Here is an 18,838-nt window from a genome sequence, read left to right on the forward strand (position 1 = left end):
ATCCCCATAGTGCATTAGTTTCTTACATAGAGCAATACTTGAGGACATCTTTTAATGTCACAGCTGTGCAGAGGTGATTGGAAGCAGAGTCTAAGGCAGGCTGTTGTAAATTGCAGCGTTTGGATGTGGAGGGGAGTGTACATTTGGGGGGCAGTGATTGAAATGAATGGAAATCTTTCTTTTGATTGTTATGGTACCTCAATTAGCCACTGGACTCCAGCTGTGCCTGTTGTGCAGAGGTACAAGGCGGGGGAAGCCCTCCTTAGACATCTTTGTGAAAGACAAAAAGACTGATTCTTCAGTTTCTTTTGAGTTTCAAATGCCATTTGAGATGCAGCCTGTTGTATTAATTTAGATGGAATATATGGGACAGAGCTGTTAACATAAGCCAGTCGCTGTCCATCATTAAACAGTGTTAAACAAGGTTTGGGGTTTGGTATACAGAAACCTCAGCCTGTTTAGTACCGTGGTGCAAACACCAGTAAAAATCCTTTCAGCTTTTTATTAAAAATACAGAAAAGAACTAAAAGAGTTAAAGCATTTGGAAGGTTAAATGTTGATTAAGACTTTCATTTTAACATTTCTTGTTTCCTTTCCCGTTAACTGGAGAGAGTTTTAGAAGGAACCCCCCCCCTCTTGTCTGACAGTCTCTTAGATGGTTTCAAAGATGGTGATATCTGTCCTTTTGGGGAAAAAAGAAGACGTTAGTTGAGATGAGCTGCAGCTGTTAAAGTCTGATCCCATTTCATTTCAGGTGGTGTTGGGGATTCTCTTGGAGCTGGTAGGGGTGGTGATGTCATCTTGATACCTCTCTTCGGCCAAACTGGTCAGGGTGTCCCTCAGGATGAGGACAAAGATGGTCCAAGGTCCCAGTAGACAGTGGGGGTGACAGACAGGATGGTAAAGCTTGCATCAGTAGTTTCCATCTGTTCTTTCTATTTCCCCCCCAAAGTGTCCTCCTTTATGAACCCAAAAAGAGAGCGATGGGTAGAATAGCTCATCCCCTCATTATTTTGTCCATCAATTGGGCCTAATATCTGACACTCCAATTTTGATTAGTTAATTTCTGGTTCCACATCTTCTGTTTTTAACCAAGCATGATTTTAACATAGTCCTTGAACCATCTCAGTAGGCCCTTTTGTTGACAGTCTGTCTCCTTTTCCCATCCATATTTGTTATAGGTTATTGTGACATCTTATGAACCTTCACATACTTTTTACGGTTAAGTGCAAATTAGAGTAAATTTGTAGGTTCACAACAGGAACTCTGTCACCATGAATGAAACAGTGACATTTTGGGAAGTCTGCAACTTGGGAAGTCATGTTGTATTTATTTTTGTTCTGTACGCAAGCTATACAGCATATAATATCTAGCTCGTGGTGTTAAACAGACATTGGTCAGGTATCCCAGAAGGCTGCATGCGACACCCTACTGACTGAGGAAGGTGCACAGATAAAACCCAACCTTTTCCCCAGAACTTGGAAAGGAAATAGGAAGGTCTGTTTTAGCATCTGGACGCCGGCTGTAAAGCATTCTGCCTTGCTGCTCCTCAGAGCAAACGTGATTGCCTTACCGGTGTGACTCTTATTTTGTGTAGTTTTTTTTTTTTTTTTTAAATGTTAGGAGAGGCAAGTGGGATTACGGGGCAGAGGTATCAGTGCAGCCCCTGAAATATAGCCCTCAAAACACCCACTGTTAATGGAAGCAGTGTACGTAATTCCCCACAGCCTCTGAAAATTCAGCCTCTTTTGTGCCTCCCAGAGACCAAAGAACCTGCAGGTCAGTGGAGTGCTACCTCAGCCATTCACCCTGTCTGCTCTGTTGAGGGAAGAGAGGCCATATTCCATTTGTAAGGCTTCTTTCTAGCTAAGGCGCTTGGAAGGATCTGAGCGTATCATTCCATTGTAGAATCACCACTTTTTCTGCAGTTCCACCCCCCCCCCCTTTTTTTTTTTAACTGCCAAAAGCCACTCAGTATCGTGCTTTCAGTTCAGACAGTGGGACCCCCTCCGAGATCACTGCTCATTGTAAATGATAGGAGGCATTGCGTAGCCAGATGTTGCAATACACTGGTCTCATAGAGGAAAGTGGAGTCTGAGAGAAGTTGCTTGTCATATTGGACCAAGTTGTCGAAGTGGGTGCAGTTCCGTTCAAGACAATACTTGTAACGGGATTAGATGAAATAAAAATGGGGTATGTGCAGGTAGAAGTAAACTTCCTGTCTTGGGCATTTTTTACATATTTACCTAGTATAAGGGGCAAATAAACACTCACTCACTCCTCTGAAGCATCTGAAACTGACCGACAGGTTACCCTACACACTATAGGTCTTATTTTGTATGACAGTTCCTGTGCTCCCATGAGCTGCACCTTTGTACACCACCTAGGACTACACTGTTTGTATTATGAGACTGCCTACTTCACTCTTTAAGCTCCCCTAAGAAATGGTGCTGAATTCTCAAGGATGGCTTTTCATTTTCAGTTACTGCCCAGCGCTGGCTGATCCACCACCATCCCACCCATTTAGACGTAAGATCATCAGTTCTTCGTCCCATTGGTGGGAGACTAACGTTTGATCCAGTGTGCTACAGCATCCTTCCCCTCTATAGCTGCCTGACCTTCTCAGCTGATACAGATGGGTCGGGCTAAACTAATCATAAAATGATGAAGGGAATGCTGCACTAGTCATTGATCCATCTGAAATTAACTGTAGCACAATAAGTCTTCCTAATGGCCTTCAGTTATGTGCTCCAGTCATGGGTTTTTTTTCTTTTCTAAAGAAGGGGTTAACATGAATTCACCTGCTCTTTTGCCACTGGGTTTTGTTTTATCGATTGTACTTTTTTCAGAGGCATCCTTGCCATGTCACTCAAAATTCCTGCTGTCTTGTAAAGCTAGCTGGGGCTAAGAAAACAGTAATGCCTTTGGTATGTGGACAGGGTTTCTCAAAAAAAAAAAAAAATAATAATAATAATAATAATTAAGGCAGCGAGATGCACAAATTCTACCTAAATTCCTGAGGCTCCTTTGAAAATCTCAAACTCAGTGCTGACCTGTGTTTAATGTGCTTTTACATGTGGTCATTCTCTTCCCTCCTCCAGCTCCTTCGAGAACTTATAGAACGGAAAACCAGTTCACTGGACCCCAACGATCAGGTGGCCATGGGCAGGTAAGTGATGAGCTGTAGCTGTCTATATTCTGTGTTAACTAGCTTCACCCTACAGCCACTTAGATTCCATGGGTGTAAAACTTCCCAAAAGTTCCCAATCCTGCTTCTTTATGTGTGACGGGTTCCCCCTGGGGTGCCACCTGGAACTGGGGTACCACTGAGCCCTCTGAACCGCCAGCCTGGGCTCCCTCTCTCACTGTGCTGTTGTGAAAAGCTGCAGACCCACTTCCAGTTCTAAACTTTCACCAGCATTCACACAGGTAGGGACACACCCAGCTGCAGTTACATGCAGGCTCTTTGACTAGCCACTTCATGAACCAACAGTAGAAAGGCTAAAGCCAAGGTAACTCTCAGCTCCCCAGGCACCCCCCCCCCCCCACCACCCGGAGCATAAACCCAAAATTATACTATCTTGCACTGCACAGGGAACTGTACAGCACAAGCTCATAGAGTTCACCCCCCACTCCTCAGTGTGGAGAGGAATATGCAACAGCCTTTGCCCCCAGAGCTACAATTTCTCATGCATTTCGCTCCAACTCATTGGTTTAGATAAAGCAAAAACAAGTTTATTAACTACACAAGATAGATTTTAAGTTATTATAAGCGATAGCAAACAGATCAAAGCAGATTACCTAGTAAATAAACAAAAACGCCAACTAAGTCTAAGATACTAGAAAGATAGGATATGAATTAGCAAATTCTCACCCTAGCTGATGATACAAGCAGGCTGCAGATTCTTAAGGCACCATCTACACTTGCTTTGCAGCTTGTTTCATATACAGGCTAGAAATCCCTTCTGCCTGGGTCCAGCACTTCCCATAATTGAGTCTTTGTTCCTCAGCTGTTTCCAGGAGTCGTCTTTTGTGGGGAGTGAAGAACCACCAATGATGTCACTCCCTGCCTTATATAGCTTTAGCATATGGCGGGAACCCTTTGTCCCAAACCTCAGTTTGTGGAAAAACACTGACATCCCAAGATGGAGTCCAGAGTCATGTGGCCTCGTCACAGGCCCTGGCACACCTTGCTGAGTCATAGCGGCCATTACTTATAGGCCATCTGGAGCCTTCTCAGGAAGGCTCACCAGGTGATGGATAAATTTCTCCTAAGACCTGTTGTTTTCCCTAATGACTCATTGCCCTGAATAGGCCCTTCCCCACCCACAATCTAGACTGAAAGCATCTTGCCTAGTGGGCATCACTCAGGCGTAACTACATTTGAAATACATAGTCCATATTCATAACTTCAGAAACAAAAATGATACATGCATACAAATAGGATAATCCTATTCAGTAAATCATAACTTTTCCAATGACACCTCACATGACTTATCTTGTACAAAATGCATCATAATTATGCCATAATCGTGTCATGTAATAATAACACTATGAAGAATATGGGATGCAGTGTTACAGTGTGGTTTTGCCACTGATCTCATGGAGAGCAGTTGGGTGTAATAACAAGATGATTGGTTAAAAGCAATGGCATAATATCAGCTAGGCAGGGTATTCCCAGTGAGGACTCTGTGGCTCTGGACCACATTGCCAGAACTTGTATTTGCTGGCCTTCATGTTACAAGGCCCCACTGGTTTGCCAAACTTGGAGAGGTAAGGGGGCTTGATGGGGGGGGGGGGGGAGGGGAGAGGAGGAGGCTGGGTTATGCTGGACTGAGAAATGTTGCTGGGATGTTAGGTAAGAGCAGCAGCTCTTGTACTGAGCTTGTAACAAGTCTTGTAACAAACTTCGGAACTATTGAATTCAGCTGTTGGTGCAGCACCTAGAGGAATGGTTATAAATAAATAAAACTGATAAATCACCCTAATAATAAGTAATGGCTTAAAGATGATGCCTGAAAGCATTATTACTCTTTTGCAGCCAGGCTTATTTCTTTTCAAAGCCCCCTGCACTCTTTCTCGCTTTCAAGACTTGCTTTTCCTGTCTACCCCAAGTTTGGGGAAAAGAGTCTTGATGTACCCTGACAAATGTGCTCTAGATGAAGCGACAGCTCACTGGTGAAATTTGGGATCAGATTATGAACTGTGATTTGTCATCATATAAAGAATCAAACCTGCTGTATAGTGTAGGGTTCCCTTGTATGCACTTGCCCTGCTGTTTAAAAAAAAAAGAGAGAGAGAAAAGGTACAGTACAATTAAAACAGCATACAGGAATGTTTCCTGGATGCCAAAAATAAAATGTATGCTTTGCGGGAAGCTCTTATTTCTCACTCTAATTCTGTGGCTAGAAAATACAGAACATTCCAAAAACTACTTAATGAACAGTATACATTTAAATAGCCACAGGCCATAATTTAGAAAAGCATAAAAGGAAAGGAAAGCTGAAAATGATAGAATAGAATTCGCCACTGAAAAGTGATATGGGGATGTGTGTGTATAGGGGGAGAGGAAGGGAAAATGCTTTATGAAATTTTGTGTTGGTGAAATAACTTTGTCCATGTGAAATATGACTTGAATTTTAGTGCGGTAGGTCAAATTTATTTTGTGTATGTCTGGAATATTATGGAAAGCTATTCACTATAATTTAACGTGGCATAGCCAAAATTGCATTTAAGTGGTGATTACATTGTACATTTATCTGACTTTCCAATAAAATAGATTACAGTCATTAAGATTATATTAAGATTGCAGTAATTGGATTTTGCTAGATTTTTTCCCCTGATGTTGGGTTTTCATTGTATAAATCAGGTAGGATGATGCTTGTTTCTTTTTTTAAAAAAAAAATGTTTGTATCTAGTAGCAGTTTATTTCCCCCTATGGAAACTTCTTTGACTTGAGCAAGCTCTGTGTAAGGAATTGGACCCTCCCTTCTACAGAGTGATGGGGAATAAGCAGCACTTGTTGCTTTCCTTTTGTTTGTTTTTATTAAGAAATGCACTTACCATTAGGCAGTGGTTTTGGTGGGGGGTTTGCCAGTTATTATAGTCAGAGGTAGTGGGAAAGAAACACTCGCTTGTAATTTTATATACGCTTTCCAAAAGCCTGGAAGGAAACTCATTCAAATGGAACTGTTGTATAACGTTAAATCCGTTTATGTAGTTAGTATAACCCTCCCCACTAAAAGAACCAGCTACATATGTAGCTTATGATAAATGGAGAAAGGTAAACAATCTATTCTACTGCGTGCTTTCTTTATACAAAATACAACTTATTGTAATAGCTGGGGGGGGAGCAGTAATCCTTTAAGGGTTTTTACTGGCCTTAGCATTTCTGTTTGATGAAGAAAATCTTTTGAATTCTAAAGATTCTTTCTTTAAAAAAAAAAAAAAATCATTAGCCAAGAAAGAATAAAAACATAGGGCCAGATTGTATCTGCTGTCGCTTTTTCCTGCACATGGGATGTGAATTCCCACTGAATATTAATCATTACATCAAGACCAGGACAGCTTATCTGTCTCCCCCAGAATGGCTGGGGCTTCAGCCCCTGAGATCTACCAGAGTCCATGGTCATCTACACATAGGCTCTAATGTTCCCTGTGCTCTCCTGTTTGTAGCTATGTACTCCTCCTCAGGGGTATTTCAGTACGTAGTACGGGGAGACTGGTGTGTGCTATTGAAAACTAGGGCAGCGTTAGCTTGCGATAGGGTCCTGTACAGGGCTCAGGTGAAGGACAGTGCCACAGTTATTTAGGGCACCAACTTTTGGGCGAAGAACAATGCTGTGGGCATTTGAGCTTTTCAAACTGCATTTCCATGGTTTTTGCCATTGTCACCTTGTGATTCTTCCTAAAAACTGGCCTGATCAAACAGCCCTAGCAATGATACGTAACCACCACTTTGGATTCCCCAGGCAGTGGCTGGCCATCCAGAAGTTACGAAGCAAAATACAGAAGAAAGTGGACCGAAAAGCCAGCAAAGGAAGGAAAATCCGGTGAGTGGCAGCTTCTTCAAACTACAGAGAAGAAACTCTTGTCTCACCAGTTGTAACCTGACTGCCCCGTTTTGGCACTGAAATGTGTTGCCAGACTTGTTTTGTCCTGGCAAGGTAGAAGATGTTGCTCTGAGACATGCCCGTTACGGGGGAGGGAGCTCTTAATGACTCTAGAACTAGTGATCAGTTGGCTATAATCAGAGCGGGAATTGCTCAAATCAGTCCTTACAAGAATGTTGCATTGGGCATAAAAAAATGCCAGGGAGAGACTTTCAGAAATGCCTAAGAGATTGAGGGCCACAAGTCCCAATGAAAGTGAATGGGACTTGTGCTTCTAAATCCTTTAAGGCTAGATTTACAAAGGTATTTAGTTGCCTAAAGACGCAGATAGGTGCGTATGCCTGCGTTAGGCAGCTAATTGCGGTAGACTTTCAATAGAGATGAAGTGAGGGAGGTAATATCTTTTAATAAACTTTCAATGGGAGTTAGGTGCCCATCCAGGTTAGGTGCTCTTGTAAGTCCCATTAGCCACCTATCTGCATTTTTAGGCACTTCAATTCTTTTGCAGATCTGGCCCTAAATTTTGTGACCTTTTCCTTCTAATGTTTGCATTTGCAAACTCTTCCAGGTTGTGTGGTGAGAATGGAAAGTGTGTAGAGGAGCTGGGGTTTGTTCCCCTTTGCAGAGCAGGTGCATTGCTCTTCCTGAGTTCAGAGCGACTACATGATTTGTAGTGGAGGAGGGATTTGTAGCACGGAGGCACGCTGGAAAGCTGCACTGCTTCCTGAAAAATCTGCAACATTAACCATCCTTTTGTGAGTAAACTATAAATCTCGAGTTTAGATGGCATCTGATAGAAAGTCAGTGGAGTCAGTGTGGGTCAGGCCTGGCATAGCCATTTTTAAGATAGATGTCATAAGATAATTTATTAAAAGAGGGAAGAGCTACTTTGTTGGCCTGAAAAGCCTGTAATTATTGACTATCAATATTCTATTCTGTCAGCGTCACACATAATTGGATATATTCATGATTCAGTCAAAACTACTGACAACATCATACAACTGAGTCAGACTCATAAACCTTTAGGAATAATGGGGCAAGTCTCTCATTGTGTGTGATCTGTGCACTTCGGAATTCCTGAGAGATCAGAAATCCCTCCGTGTCCGTGGCTTGTTACATGTTAGCTACCTTTTTAAATAAGAGTTGCACTGACCCAGGGGGAAAATATTAATATATAGACGAGAAGAAAATATGTATTTGCTGATGTATGTGATTAATGTACCATTAAATCCTATCATCTTTCCAGGGCGGTCTAGTGGAGAGGGCTAGGAACCAGGCGGACTGGGTTCGATTTTTGGTTCTGCCACTGGGTCACTGTGTGTGTGTGTCTTTACTTGCGTGATTCACTAAGACTCTCTGCACTTCCATTTCCTCCTCTGCAGAACATGGATAAATGTCACTTATCTTTTGTAAAGCACTTTGAGATCTGGGTGCGAAACATGTTATGTAAGCACTAAGTATTAATTGCTATCACTTATCATTGTAGTCCATCATCATCATACTGCCTTCCCGCTCCTTTCTGTGCTTTAAGATGTTTGGATGAAGGGCCCTGTGTAAGTGTAAAAGGCTGCCGAGATTTCTCTAAGCATGTTTAGACGCGCCTGGCCTCTTAGCACTTCAGCGTGGGAGATGACTGCTATCCCCAGTTCACAGATGGGGAAACTGAGGTACCAAAGGGTGAGGTGAGACTTACCTAAGGTTACACAGTTAGTCTTGGCAGAAAAAGAACTCGGGAGTCTTGCCTCCCGAATCCCTTCTCTAACCCGCTAGACCATATCGCTTCCTGAGTGGATATCTATGAGCTTTATATTTCTACTTGTCATGGAATAATTGTACAGCTGTGACTTGGGATGGCTCACTGTGTCTGTAATTTAATACTTAAAATCTGATAGACTGGGGTTTTGGAAGCTCACATTTTAAAAGTGTGAGAGTAAGCAGAGCTGGGCAAACAATTAACGGTGGACAATTTATTAGCGTGATTAAGCCCTTTTTTCCAATTCACAAATTGTCCCCGAACATACTGTGATTTGTATGAATGCATTAATTGTTAATATCACTTAAGTGAACCCATAGAGTGAAATATGTTCTCTTATTTCATATTTCATCCTATTGACTTTTTGTTGTTGGTAGCATTTGTTTGCCCCAAGTCACGGTATTATTTCTGTTCCCTGATTGGGTGACTCTGCACCATTATAAGAGGGTGATTGCTTCTATGAGGAATGACAAAGACCTGTGTTTGTGCACAAAGGTCCATGTTCCAGGGTGAATGTGGTTATTTTCATGAAGAGCCATTCTGCAATATTCATGCAAGCTAAAACGCTCTCTCCAGGAAGTGTTCCTGGATAAGAGAACAAAAAGGACTGTAAAGGTGCCCAAGTGGAAACGTGGCTTGTGAATCCTTTTGCCTGCTATTCATCAAGTTGTAAGAATAGGAATGACTTGGGTAAAGCGTTTCGAACTTAGGGAGCCAGCAGAACAGTTTACATAGAAAGCTGCTGGGTTGGAATCTCCTGCTCTAAAGACTAAGGGTGTAAAATCACTGGCCTGTTCTGAGTTCCTCTGTAGTCTGTTTAGATTTTATTAAGGAGCTCCCAGAGCATGAGGAGTGGACAGGCTTCTGCAAGTTTCTGACCTAGTGGGAAAAATAAACTGGGGATTGGGCTCTCACAGTTGCAGTGTATCCCTGGGAGGCAGCTTGTTCTAGCGGACAAGTAACTGGACTTGGAGTCAGGAGCTCTGCCACTGTGTGACTTTGGGCAAATCCCTTCACCTCTCTGTGCCTCTGTTGTTCCCTGCCCACGTCTTTGTCTGTCTGGTCTTTTTATATTGTAAATTGTCCAGGAGAGGGGCTTCCTATGTTTATATAGCTGCTAGAACAATGGAGCCTCAATCATGGCTGGAGCCTCTAGGTCCTACCATGGCAGATGATGATTAATGATGGGAGACTGGTATTGTGGGAAAGCCTCTCGTAATCTAACCCTGCTCCCACCAGTGGCTTTTTGTTTGGGCACTAGTACTAAAGAGTAACTAAGACACTATTAGGGGAGGAAGTTGCACACAGAGTCTTTGATTCGTCAGAGTTTTCTGTCTTGGAATAAAGCTCAGGTGCAAGTATACTGCTCAAGGACGCTGGAGTGTTTTCGCTTTTGGCTGTGACAAAAAGTGATTTGTTTATTATTGCTCGTCCACTGTGTGGCATATTTATCATGTGACCTTTTTTCCCCCTCTTGTTAACGTTAGGAAGGGTGGAAAATCTACCGACTCGAAATAGGGTTTCATTAAGCATTAGCCACCAAGGGAACCAGCGTTTCCATTTCAGAGACTGGGACATTTCAGTGCAGGCAATGCCATTTCCTTTTCTTTAATAGTTACTAATGTGCTATCTGTTTATTTCCTGCCTTATTCAGGTATCATGTCCATAGCAAACTGGTGAGCTTCATGGCACCTATTGACCACTGTACAATGAATGATGATGCCAGGTGAGTAATAGATTAATTATGGTTCTCAAATGGCTTCATGACAGCATGATATTGACCTGTTCTTCAGTCTGTCGCCCTCTCCATTTCTTCTTATCAGTTAACCATTTGTCACTGGCATCATAGCCTGGGTGTCTTGGCCACATCTGTCCAGGCAATCTAGCTGAGCTTTCACTCCTGTAATTACTGTAAAACCAAACGAGAAGTTTCTATAAATCTTGTTGCTGACTCCATGATTCCTGCTTTAAAAATCCCCCAGATTTTAAAATCTCTTCATTTTGGAGCATGATTATGGAAATAGAGACACAAATTCCCCATTGTCCATTGGCTGAAATCCCAGTTTAGAAAAATAATCAGTCCCTTTGCATCAGGAGTGGAGAGTTATACACTGTAGTCTTGTGAGTTTTACATAATATAAATTTACAGTACAGCTAACACCGAGACATAGTACCAAAAGAAGGAAATTCACTTAAAAGATCTAAATGATGTCTATTGTTTGTTCCTATTTAAATAATAAAAATGTCTATACAAGGCTGTAGAAGCCCTAGCACATTAATTAGTAAAGAAAAACAAAACAAAACAGTGTAACTATGAGCTTGACTGCTGGTAAGTGTTTTTGTGGGAGGGAGGTGGGCGTAATTTTCCAATGGGTGTATTTATGTTGCTTGAGAGATGCCTTTCTTCAGGTTCCTCACACAGGCATTTGATCTTAACAGTTAGAGAGATGCCCATTGTACGTCCATCTGTCTGGAATATGGCAATCATGCTTGTGCGGTTCCTAGTCAGGATCCTTTTGGATAGAGTTGTGGGAGTAATGTGTAGTGGTCAGGGGTCCCTAGAGGTGTCAATAGGTGCCAGTAGTGACCTGGAAAAGGCTGCTTTGTGGTAACTGGTACAGAAGTTAATATTGCTCTGTTTTGAACACATTAGGACCCCATTTCTCTGAACAGTGTGACTGGCTGTTTGGATAAACAGGCAGGCTCTCTCTATGCACGTGATGCGCAATGGGAGACCTAATAGAGTTTTGGGTAATAGGTTTTCAGGTAAGAAATGTGTAGAACAATGTGCGTCCCCTGTACTGACCAGAAAGAATTACTGCCTCTGCGCAGCAGTTGAGTTTCAAATCTCCATGTCTCAGGTTCTTCCCTGGCCCTCCGAAACCATAACTGAGTCATGCATTGCACGAGGCTTTCTGGATGTGGCCAGCCTGAAGTGAATTCCCAGGGTGAAACCCTCCTGCTCCCATCTCCCTCACGCCTCACCCTTGAAGTTTAAGCATGAATGTTTCAGGGGCAGACAGGTTATGTTGGTTTAGAGAGGGAATAGTGGTCCTTGTGGTAGGTGAATAGTTGGTGGGCCGCGGGTCCTTTTTTGCTTTGTAGATGATAATTGGCATCTTCAGTTTCACCGACAGGTTTGCTGTCAGCCAGCTGGCAGCATGGGAGTGACACACTCATGCCTTGCTACCTTGCCCAGAAAGGCTTACCGGCTTCATTCTATGCTGCTCAAGGTTCTGGGTGGCCCTGGCAGGGACCCCGGCAGTGACATAGCTTGGGAGTAACACAGGCACTGATGTCCTTGACAAGCCTTGCAGCACAGTGGAAAGATCACAGTCTTTTGGCCAAAGCTCTGTCATTGCTCGATTCTGCCTGGAAAAAAATTCTAAAACCTGGTTAGTCTCTTGACCTCTTACAACAAAAGGGAATGCGTTAGAGGGACAGGCTGAACGTTGCCATTCGCCGATCCACATTGTATGCCTGAAGAGGGCTGTTTCCCTAGAACTTGGGCTGCCACTTCTTCCATCTTCGTGGCTTTTCTGTAAAGACAAGGGTAGATGCTTGGTTTATTTTCACTTTTAAGCTCTATTGTCATTAATGGCTCTAGGGGAAAGGCTGAGGTTGCAGCAGCAAATTCTCCCTTTCGTGACTATTTATTAGGAAGTTACTCACCTTGTCACGGGGCAATGCCGGCTACTTCCTTTTCACAGGTTATTTTGCATTCTCCATTTTTTCTGATGACCTTTTAAAAATGCATTCACCTATGGGTTTGTGAGAAGTAGCTCAAGGTGAGAAGAGGTTCATGCATGAACTGGTGGGCTGGGGGAGACATGTACGCGTGTGGGTTTGGATGGACAGGTGCACTTATAGACTTCTGTTGATGAAGGCCACCATTAGTGTTTCAGTCTGCTACTGTTTCAGCTACCAACAAAGATATGCTTATCGTGCTGGGACTGGGGGCTTTGCTTTTTGGGGTGGCCCAAAAGGGAACCAGGCAGGAGATGTTAAAATCCACATGTTTCTATAATCGTGGGAAAAGAAGCACCTCTTGCTTTTAGATTGCAAAAATCCAGCCTCAGCATAAACATGTCCCTAAACTAGCCTCTTCTGCCTTTCTTGTAATGTGCTTCTCTCACTACCCATGTCTTAATTTATTTATTTTGTTTTAGCGTAATTAGTGGGTGGCATGGTAGGAAAAGAAACCCGTAAGAGTTGGTACTCATCTTGTGCATAATAATATGCTAGATTCTAATATTTCTCTGTCCCAGTATTATCTCCAGTTGACTGGCTGTGACTTATGCACTGAGAATTTTAAATGAGGTTGGGGGTGTTTTCCATTTTATGTGTGTGATATATATTCTCCTATAGATTAATCATGCACAGCCCCCCATGCACACAAAATGAAAGACACCTCAATTTACCTGTGTGTGTGTGTGTATAAGTATAAATAAAAAGGCTGATTATAAGAACCTGGGAATTGTCATAGCACGTTGGCTCAGCCCTGAGGTGACCTTGCCACCACTTTGTCAGAGTACAGCAGTTGTGTTTGTTCCAAAAGTTGCACAGAGCAGCCTGCAAGCTGAAACCCCACGCAGAGCGCACGCCAATGCTAAATGCACGGCAGCAGCCTGGAGAACAGAGCAGTTCAGGGAGCAGCAACAGCCTGTCTGAACTGCAGCACGCTTTACTGGGCTGCTGCCCTCCACCACCCGCCCCCACTACTTTTCAGAGAGGCACCTTGGCTCCCAAATAAACTGCAGGGGGGTCCAGCTGACCCTAAGAACCTATTGCAGCTAACAGGATGTTGTCTATGTTATCATTGTGGTGGGGGAGAGTGTTTGACATTTGGTTTACTGAAAGCATCTCCTGGGGGCTTTCACCACTTATAGCAGGTTATTACATTGCTTGCATGTTTTACAGGTTCTTTCTCTGGCAGGAATGGGGGCAGCAGCTGCTGCTGCTCATTGCCTGGCTGCGTGAAGTTATGTCTGTCATTAAGTTTATCATCCGCTTTGGGCCCGGTGTACTTTTTAATGGCATTGAATTTACTCAGCTGGGTTTCTAGTCATACAGAATGTTCCAGCTCGCTTGTCCGTGTGTTACCCCCAGACAGGTTTCAGAGTAACAGCCGTGTTAGTCTGTATTCGCAAAAAGAAAAGGAGTACTTGTGGCACCTTAGAGACTAACCAATTTATTTGAGCATAAGCTTTCGTGAGCTACAGCTCACTTCATCGGATGCATACTGTGGAAAGTGTAGAAGATCCTATTATATACACATAAAGCATGAAAAAATACCTCCTCCCACCCCACTCTCCTGCTGATAATAGCTTATCTAAAGTGATCACTCTCCTTACAATGTGTATGATAATCAAGTTGGGCCATTAGAGTTCCCAGAAGTCACCTACTACAGGACAGGCCTAACAAAGAAAATAACAGAACGCCACTAGCCGTCACCTTCAGCCCCCAACTAAAACCCCTCCAAAGTATTATTAAGGATCTACAATCTATCCTGAAGGATGACCCAACACACTCACAAATCTTGGGAGAGAGGCCAGTCCTTGCCTACAGACAGCCCCCCAACCTGAAGCAAATACTCACCAGCAACCACATACCACACAACAGAACCACTAACCCAGGAACCTATCCTTGCAACAAAGCCCGTTGCCAACTGTGCCCACATATCTATTTAGGGGACACCATCACAGGGCCTAATAACATCAGCCACACTATCAGAGGCTCGTTCACCTGCACATCCACCAATGTGATATATGCCATCATGTGCCAGCAATGCCCCTCTGCCATGTACATTGGTCAAACTGGACAGTCTCTACGTAAAAGAGTAAATGGACACAAATCAGATGTCAAGAATTATAACATTCATAAACCAGTTGGAGAACACTTCAATCTCTCTGGTCACGCGATTACAGACATGAAAGTCGCTATTTTACAACAAAAAAACTTCAAATCCAGACTCCAGCGAGAAACTGCTGAATTGGAATTCATTTGCAAATTGGATACAATTAACTTGGGCTTGAATAGAGACTGGGAGTGGCTTAGTCATTATGCAAGGTAGCCTATTTCCCCTTGTTTTTTCCTACGCCACACCCCTCCCCGCCCCCCCCCCCCCAGATGTTCTTGTTAAACCCTGGATTTGTGCTGGAAATGGCCCACCTTGATTATTATACACAATGTAAGGAGAGTGGTCACTTTGGATAAGCTGTTACCAGCAGGAGAGTGAGTTTGTGTGTGTGTGGGGGGGTGTGTGTGAGAGAACCTGGATTTGTGCTGGAAATGGCCCAACTTGATTATCATACACATTGTAAGGAGACTGATCGCTTTAGATAAGCTATTACCAGCAGGAGAGTGGGGTGGGAGGAGGTATTTTTTCATGATTTATGTGTATATAATAAGATCTTCTACACTTTCCACAGTATGCATCCGATGAAGTGAGCTGTAGCTCACGAAAGCTTATGCTCAAATAAATTGGTTAGTCTCTAAGGTGCCACAAGTCCTCCTTTTCTTTTTACCCCCAGACAGTTACCAGAGTGGGTTTTCCAGCAAATGTGCCATTGGATTCTAGCTGGGTCTTACCTACACATGCTTCTACAACATGCAAGATTATACTTCCAAAATCTGCACAGAGGCAGTGTAGCCTAGTAGTGGGTGCTGGACTGGGAGGGAGACCTGGGCTCTATTCCAGGCTGTCCCACTGGCTTGCTATTTTTAGTGCTGTAGTGTGAGCCCAGGTCTGTAGTCCTGGGCTCTGAGACTCACTTCTGAGGTGTGGGTTTTTGTGTTTTTTTTTTTTTTTGCAGAGTAAACATGCCCTAGAGATCTTTAGCACCACACAGCAGTGTTAGACAACAGAGGAGGAGAGGAATGTAGCATCCAATTTAAACTGTGGGTGAATTTAAAAAGGGAAGGACACCTATGTGCGTGAACATGGGAAAGTAATGATAACACGAGGTAGTAAAAGGTAATTTTTATTGTTTGCAAGTGTGAATTACTAAATTGCTCAGATGTCCAGAGGCATGACCCTAAAGTAAATAAAACCCTGTACCACCCTATATTGTAGTCTGAAAAGGTTTAAACCAGAAACAAGTTTTTAAGCCTAAAGAAGGCATTAATGGTTAGAGGGCTAAGGAGTGGGGGCTGTAATAAGGGCCTGAAATAGATAAATGTATGCACAGGCCACTTGGCACCACTCTGACAGTGTAAAAGGGTCTTAAAATGTCAGATTTACGCTTACATGTACATGTGAACAATGCTTACACCCACTTGCCATGTAAAGGGACCATCTAGAATGGTGTAAAAAGACCCTGCTGTAAATAAGAATCCAGGTCCCAGTGCTTGTTGGCCAAATTTGCTGAAGAACAAAGTGGCAAAGAACAGATCCATTTGAAGAGAAATAACCATGTGCCTGTCTGCACAAATGTTTAGTTCTCAGCAGGCTGGGATGTGAATCTACCCTGCCTCTTTGAAATGGGATTAGATGAAAGCACATTAACAAGCTGTTAATGTACGTTACCAGAGTCTGTGTGGACAGGCAGTGCATGGCAGGCTAGTACAGGGTAGATTCGCACCCCAGCGTGCCGTGAGCTAATTGTTCATGTAGACAAGCCCCTCGTCTCTTGCTGGCCAGCATGCAAGGAAAGGGATAAGCAGTGACTCCTAAGTGGTAAACACCAGAGCGAGATGGAATATTGTTTTAAATCCTGAATTTTAGAAAAGAAATGTACAAATACAATACAGCCTCTTAAAGTGCTTTGTCAACATCACTGCCACGTTCCTTCTTATTCTCGCTGCTGCTTGGAATAATAGAATTTGTGCAGGCAATTAATCTTCAGCTTGCCACTTTTTCGTGCACCCAAACCATGGGCATAGCTGTTTAACCTCGTATTCACATATATTATGTTGTAATGTATGGTACACGGCTGGCCGCCAACCTTCGATATTTATATCCCCTTTGCTATTATTTTAAAGTATATATTGGAAAGGTGATTTTATAGCTATTTTAGGGAATGCGTGTGTGTATAGATTTAGATTTAAGATTTAAATTTATTTATAGTGTCCTCACATTGGGATTTGTACACCTATCTGTAGTATCATCACCACACCCCTTTAAAATAGGGAAGTGTTATAAATCCTCATTGTACAGATGGGAAACAGAGAGACAGAATGGCTAAGTGACTTGCCCAAGGTCACACAGGAGGTCCATGGCAGAGCAAGGAATTGAACCCAGGCCTCCCAAATCCCAGGCTAGTGCCATAAGCACTGGGCCATTCTTCCCCTTCAAGGGCCCTAAGTGGTTAGGCACCCAGCTCCCACTGAAAGTTCCCACTGAAAGGTAGGGAATTGTCCCTTTACAGATGAATAGAGGTTACAAATCCAGGCCTGGAGGAGCTTACCTATCTGTATGGAAATGAGTTGTGGTTTTTGTTAGGGGTGACCGCACAAAGTTGATAACAGGCCCCATCCTGGAACTGATCTAGTCACCGCAGTAAGCGCTACCCTCAAGAGTAAACATTTCCAGGATTGGGCCCTTGATTAGTATGATTGTTTATATTGTGCATTTTTATTAGTATAGTTATCCGAGGGTCGTGGGGTATGGTATGTGGGTGTGTGTTTCATGTAGATATAATACATATATTCTCAAAAAACAAGCAGCTTGTCACAGTGTTTCTCATAATGATACTGTCCTAGTCACGTAACAACATTATTATATCCCTGCTGGAAGTTTGAAAACTTGCACAAAGGAGTTCCTTAAAGATATAGATGTTTGGCCCAAACCCTCTTATCTCCCAAGAAGACAGGCTGTTCTGACAGGTGAAACGAGACTGGGCAAATATGCAACATTGATCTAATCCGTTGGAACAAGAGCAGTATTTTAACTGGTGCTTCCTTTTAACAGCATCATTAAGGGCTCTCATTACTCTTTTATTAGAGGCTGACTCTATTTCTTATCAGATTACAGAATGAACGTAACTCATGGCACTGATTTGATCTCTTGTTAAAGAGGATTACAGCTTTGCATTAACTCGGATTGGCACGGTTTATAATTCGCTTGTTGATACACCATGCTGGCGGTGTCACATGTTTGACCCCTCCTCAGCTGTGCTGCAGGGAACGGCACCCATACATCATCATTAAAGATGGCACCCAGCACAGAAATGGGAAGCAAAAAAAGGGAGGCTTTTCTGCTGTCGTGTCAGGAAGAAGCAAAAACCAACCACCCTCTCAAGTGCAAAGGGAAATTCAGAGCAGGGATTTATACCATCCCGGGGGAGGGCACATATGTGTTAGCTTTTGGATGGGTTATTTACAGGGGCAGTGTTTCATTGTTTCAAATCAAAACTTTGTACTGGCCGTGAGGTGGATTTGTGTGAAGAACATGCATGTAGAAATGTAATGGGATTCTATCACTGTAGAACTTTCCATGAAATATTTCCTCTCGTGGGAAAACTTCCTTCTCTTAAGGGAGCTGAGACCCCACTGAGATGATATAACTTTTAGCAAAGTTTGTGCCCAGTTAGTGACTTGGTCTGTGTCATCACATAGCGTAGTTAACACACTGTGGGTAGTTATGCCACATGTCTCCTTGCTCGTTGTCTTCTTGTTAAGGCTGTAATACCATTTGGCTGTGTAGACAAGTGCCTCCAGCTATGTCTGTGTAACTGGATTAGCTGATCTGCCCTTCTCCCAGCGCTCTGTGCAGTGTATATCCCCGGTGCATTGCCCATATGTGTGTATTTCTTGCATGCACGTGCTGCCCTGGTATGGGGGGAAGACTGCACTGAAACAGACAGGCACTGTGTGGTGAGTGAGGATGCACCAGTGTAGTCATGAAATGCAAAAAGGTGCTCCGTGGACGCACCGCATGTGTGGGGATCCAGCCAGTTGGAGTGTGCCGTGGCCTGGTTACAGGAGTATGGTTCTACCTCTAATGTAGAGGGGGCCCATGACACTCTTCCAT

The 18,838-nt window shown here is 43.2% G+C and overlaps 1 protein-coding gene across 4 annotated transcripts in view; it reads left to right on the forward strand.

Annotated features, from left to right (window-relative positions):
- The window catches only part of AATF (apoptosis antagonizing transcription factor), an 83,899-nt gene that overhangs the window by 49,123 nt on the left and 15,938 nt on the right, over positions 1 to 18,838 (forward strand). For 2 of the 4 annotated variants that reach the window (XM_073316095.2, XM_073316094.2), the window contains exons 9-11: positions 3,102 to 3,169; positions 6,972 to 7,052; positions 10,520 to 10,591. In XM_073316095.2, coding sequence (XP_073172196.1) covers positions 3,102 to 3,169; positions 6,972 to 7,052; positions 10,520 to 10,591 — 221 coding nt within the window. Of the gene's footprint in view, positions 1 to 3,101; positions 3,170 to 6,971; positions 7,053 to 7,680; positions 8,010 to 10,519; positions 10,592 to 18,838 lie in introns of those variants that run through there. The other 2 variants (XM_073316096.2, XM_073316097.2) reach the window with 2 other exon arrangements.

Source organism: Lepidochelys kempii, chromosome 17 (assembly GCF_965140285.1).
Source record: "Lepidochelys kempii isolate rLepKem1 chromosome 17, rLepKem1.hap1, whole genome shotgun sequence".
NCBI classification, from domain to species: Eukaryota; Metazoa; Chordata; order Testudines; family Cheloniidae; genus Lepidochelys; species Lepidochelys kempii.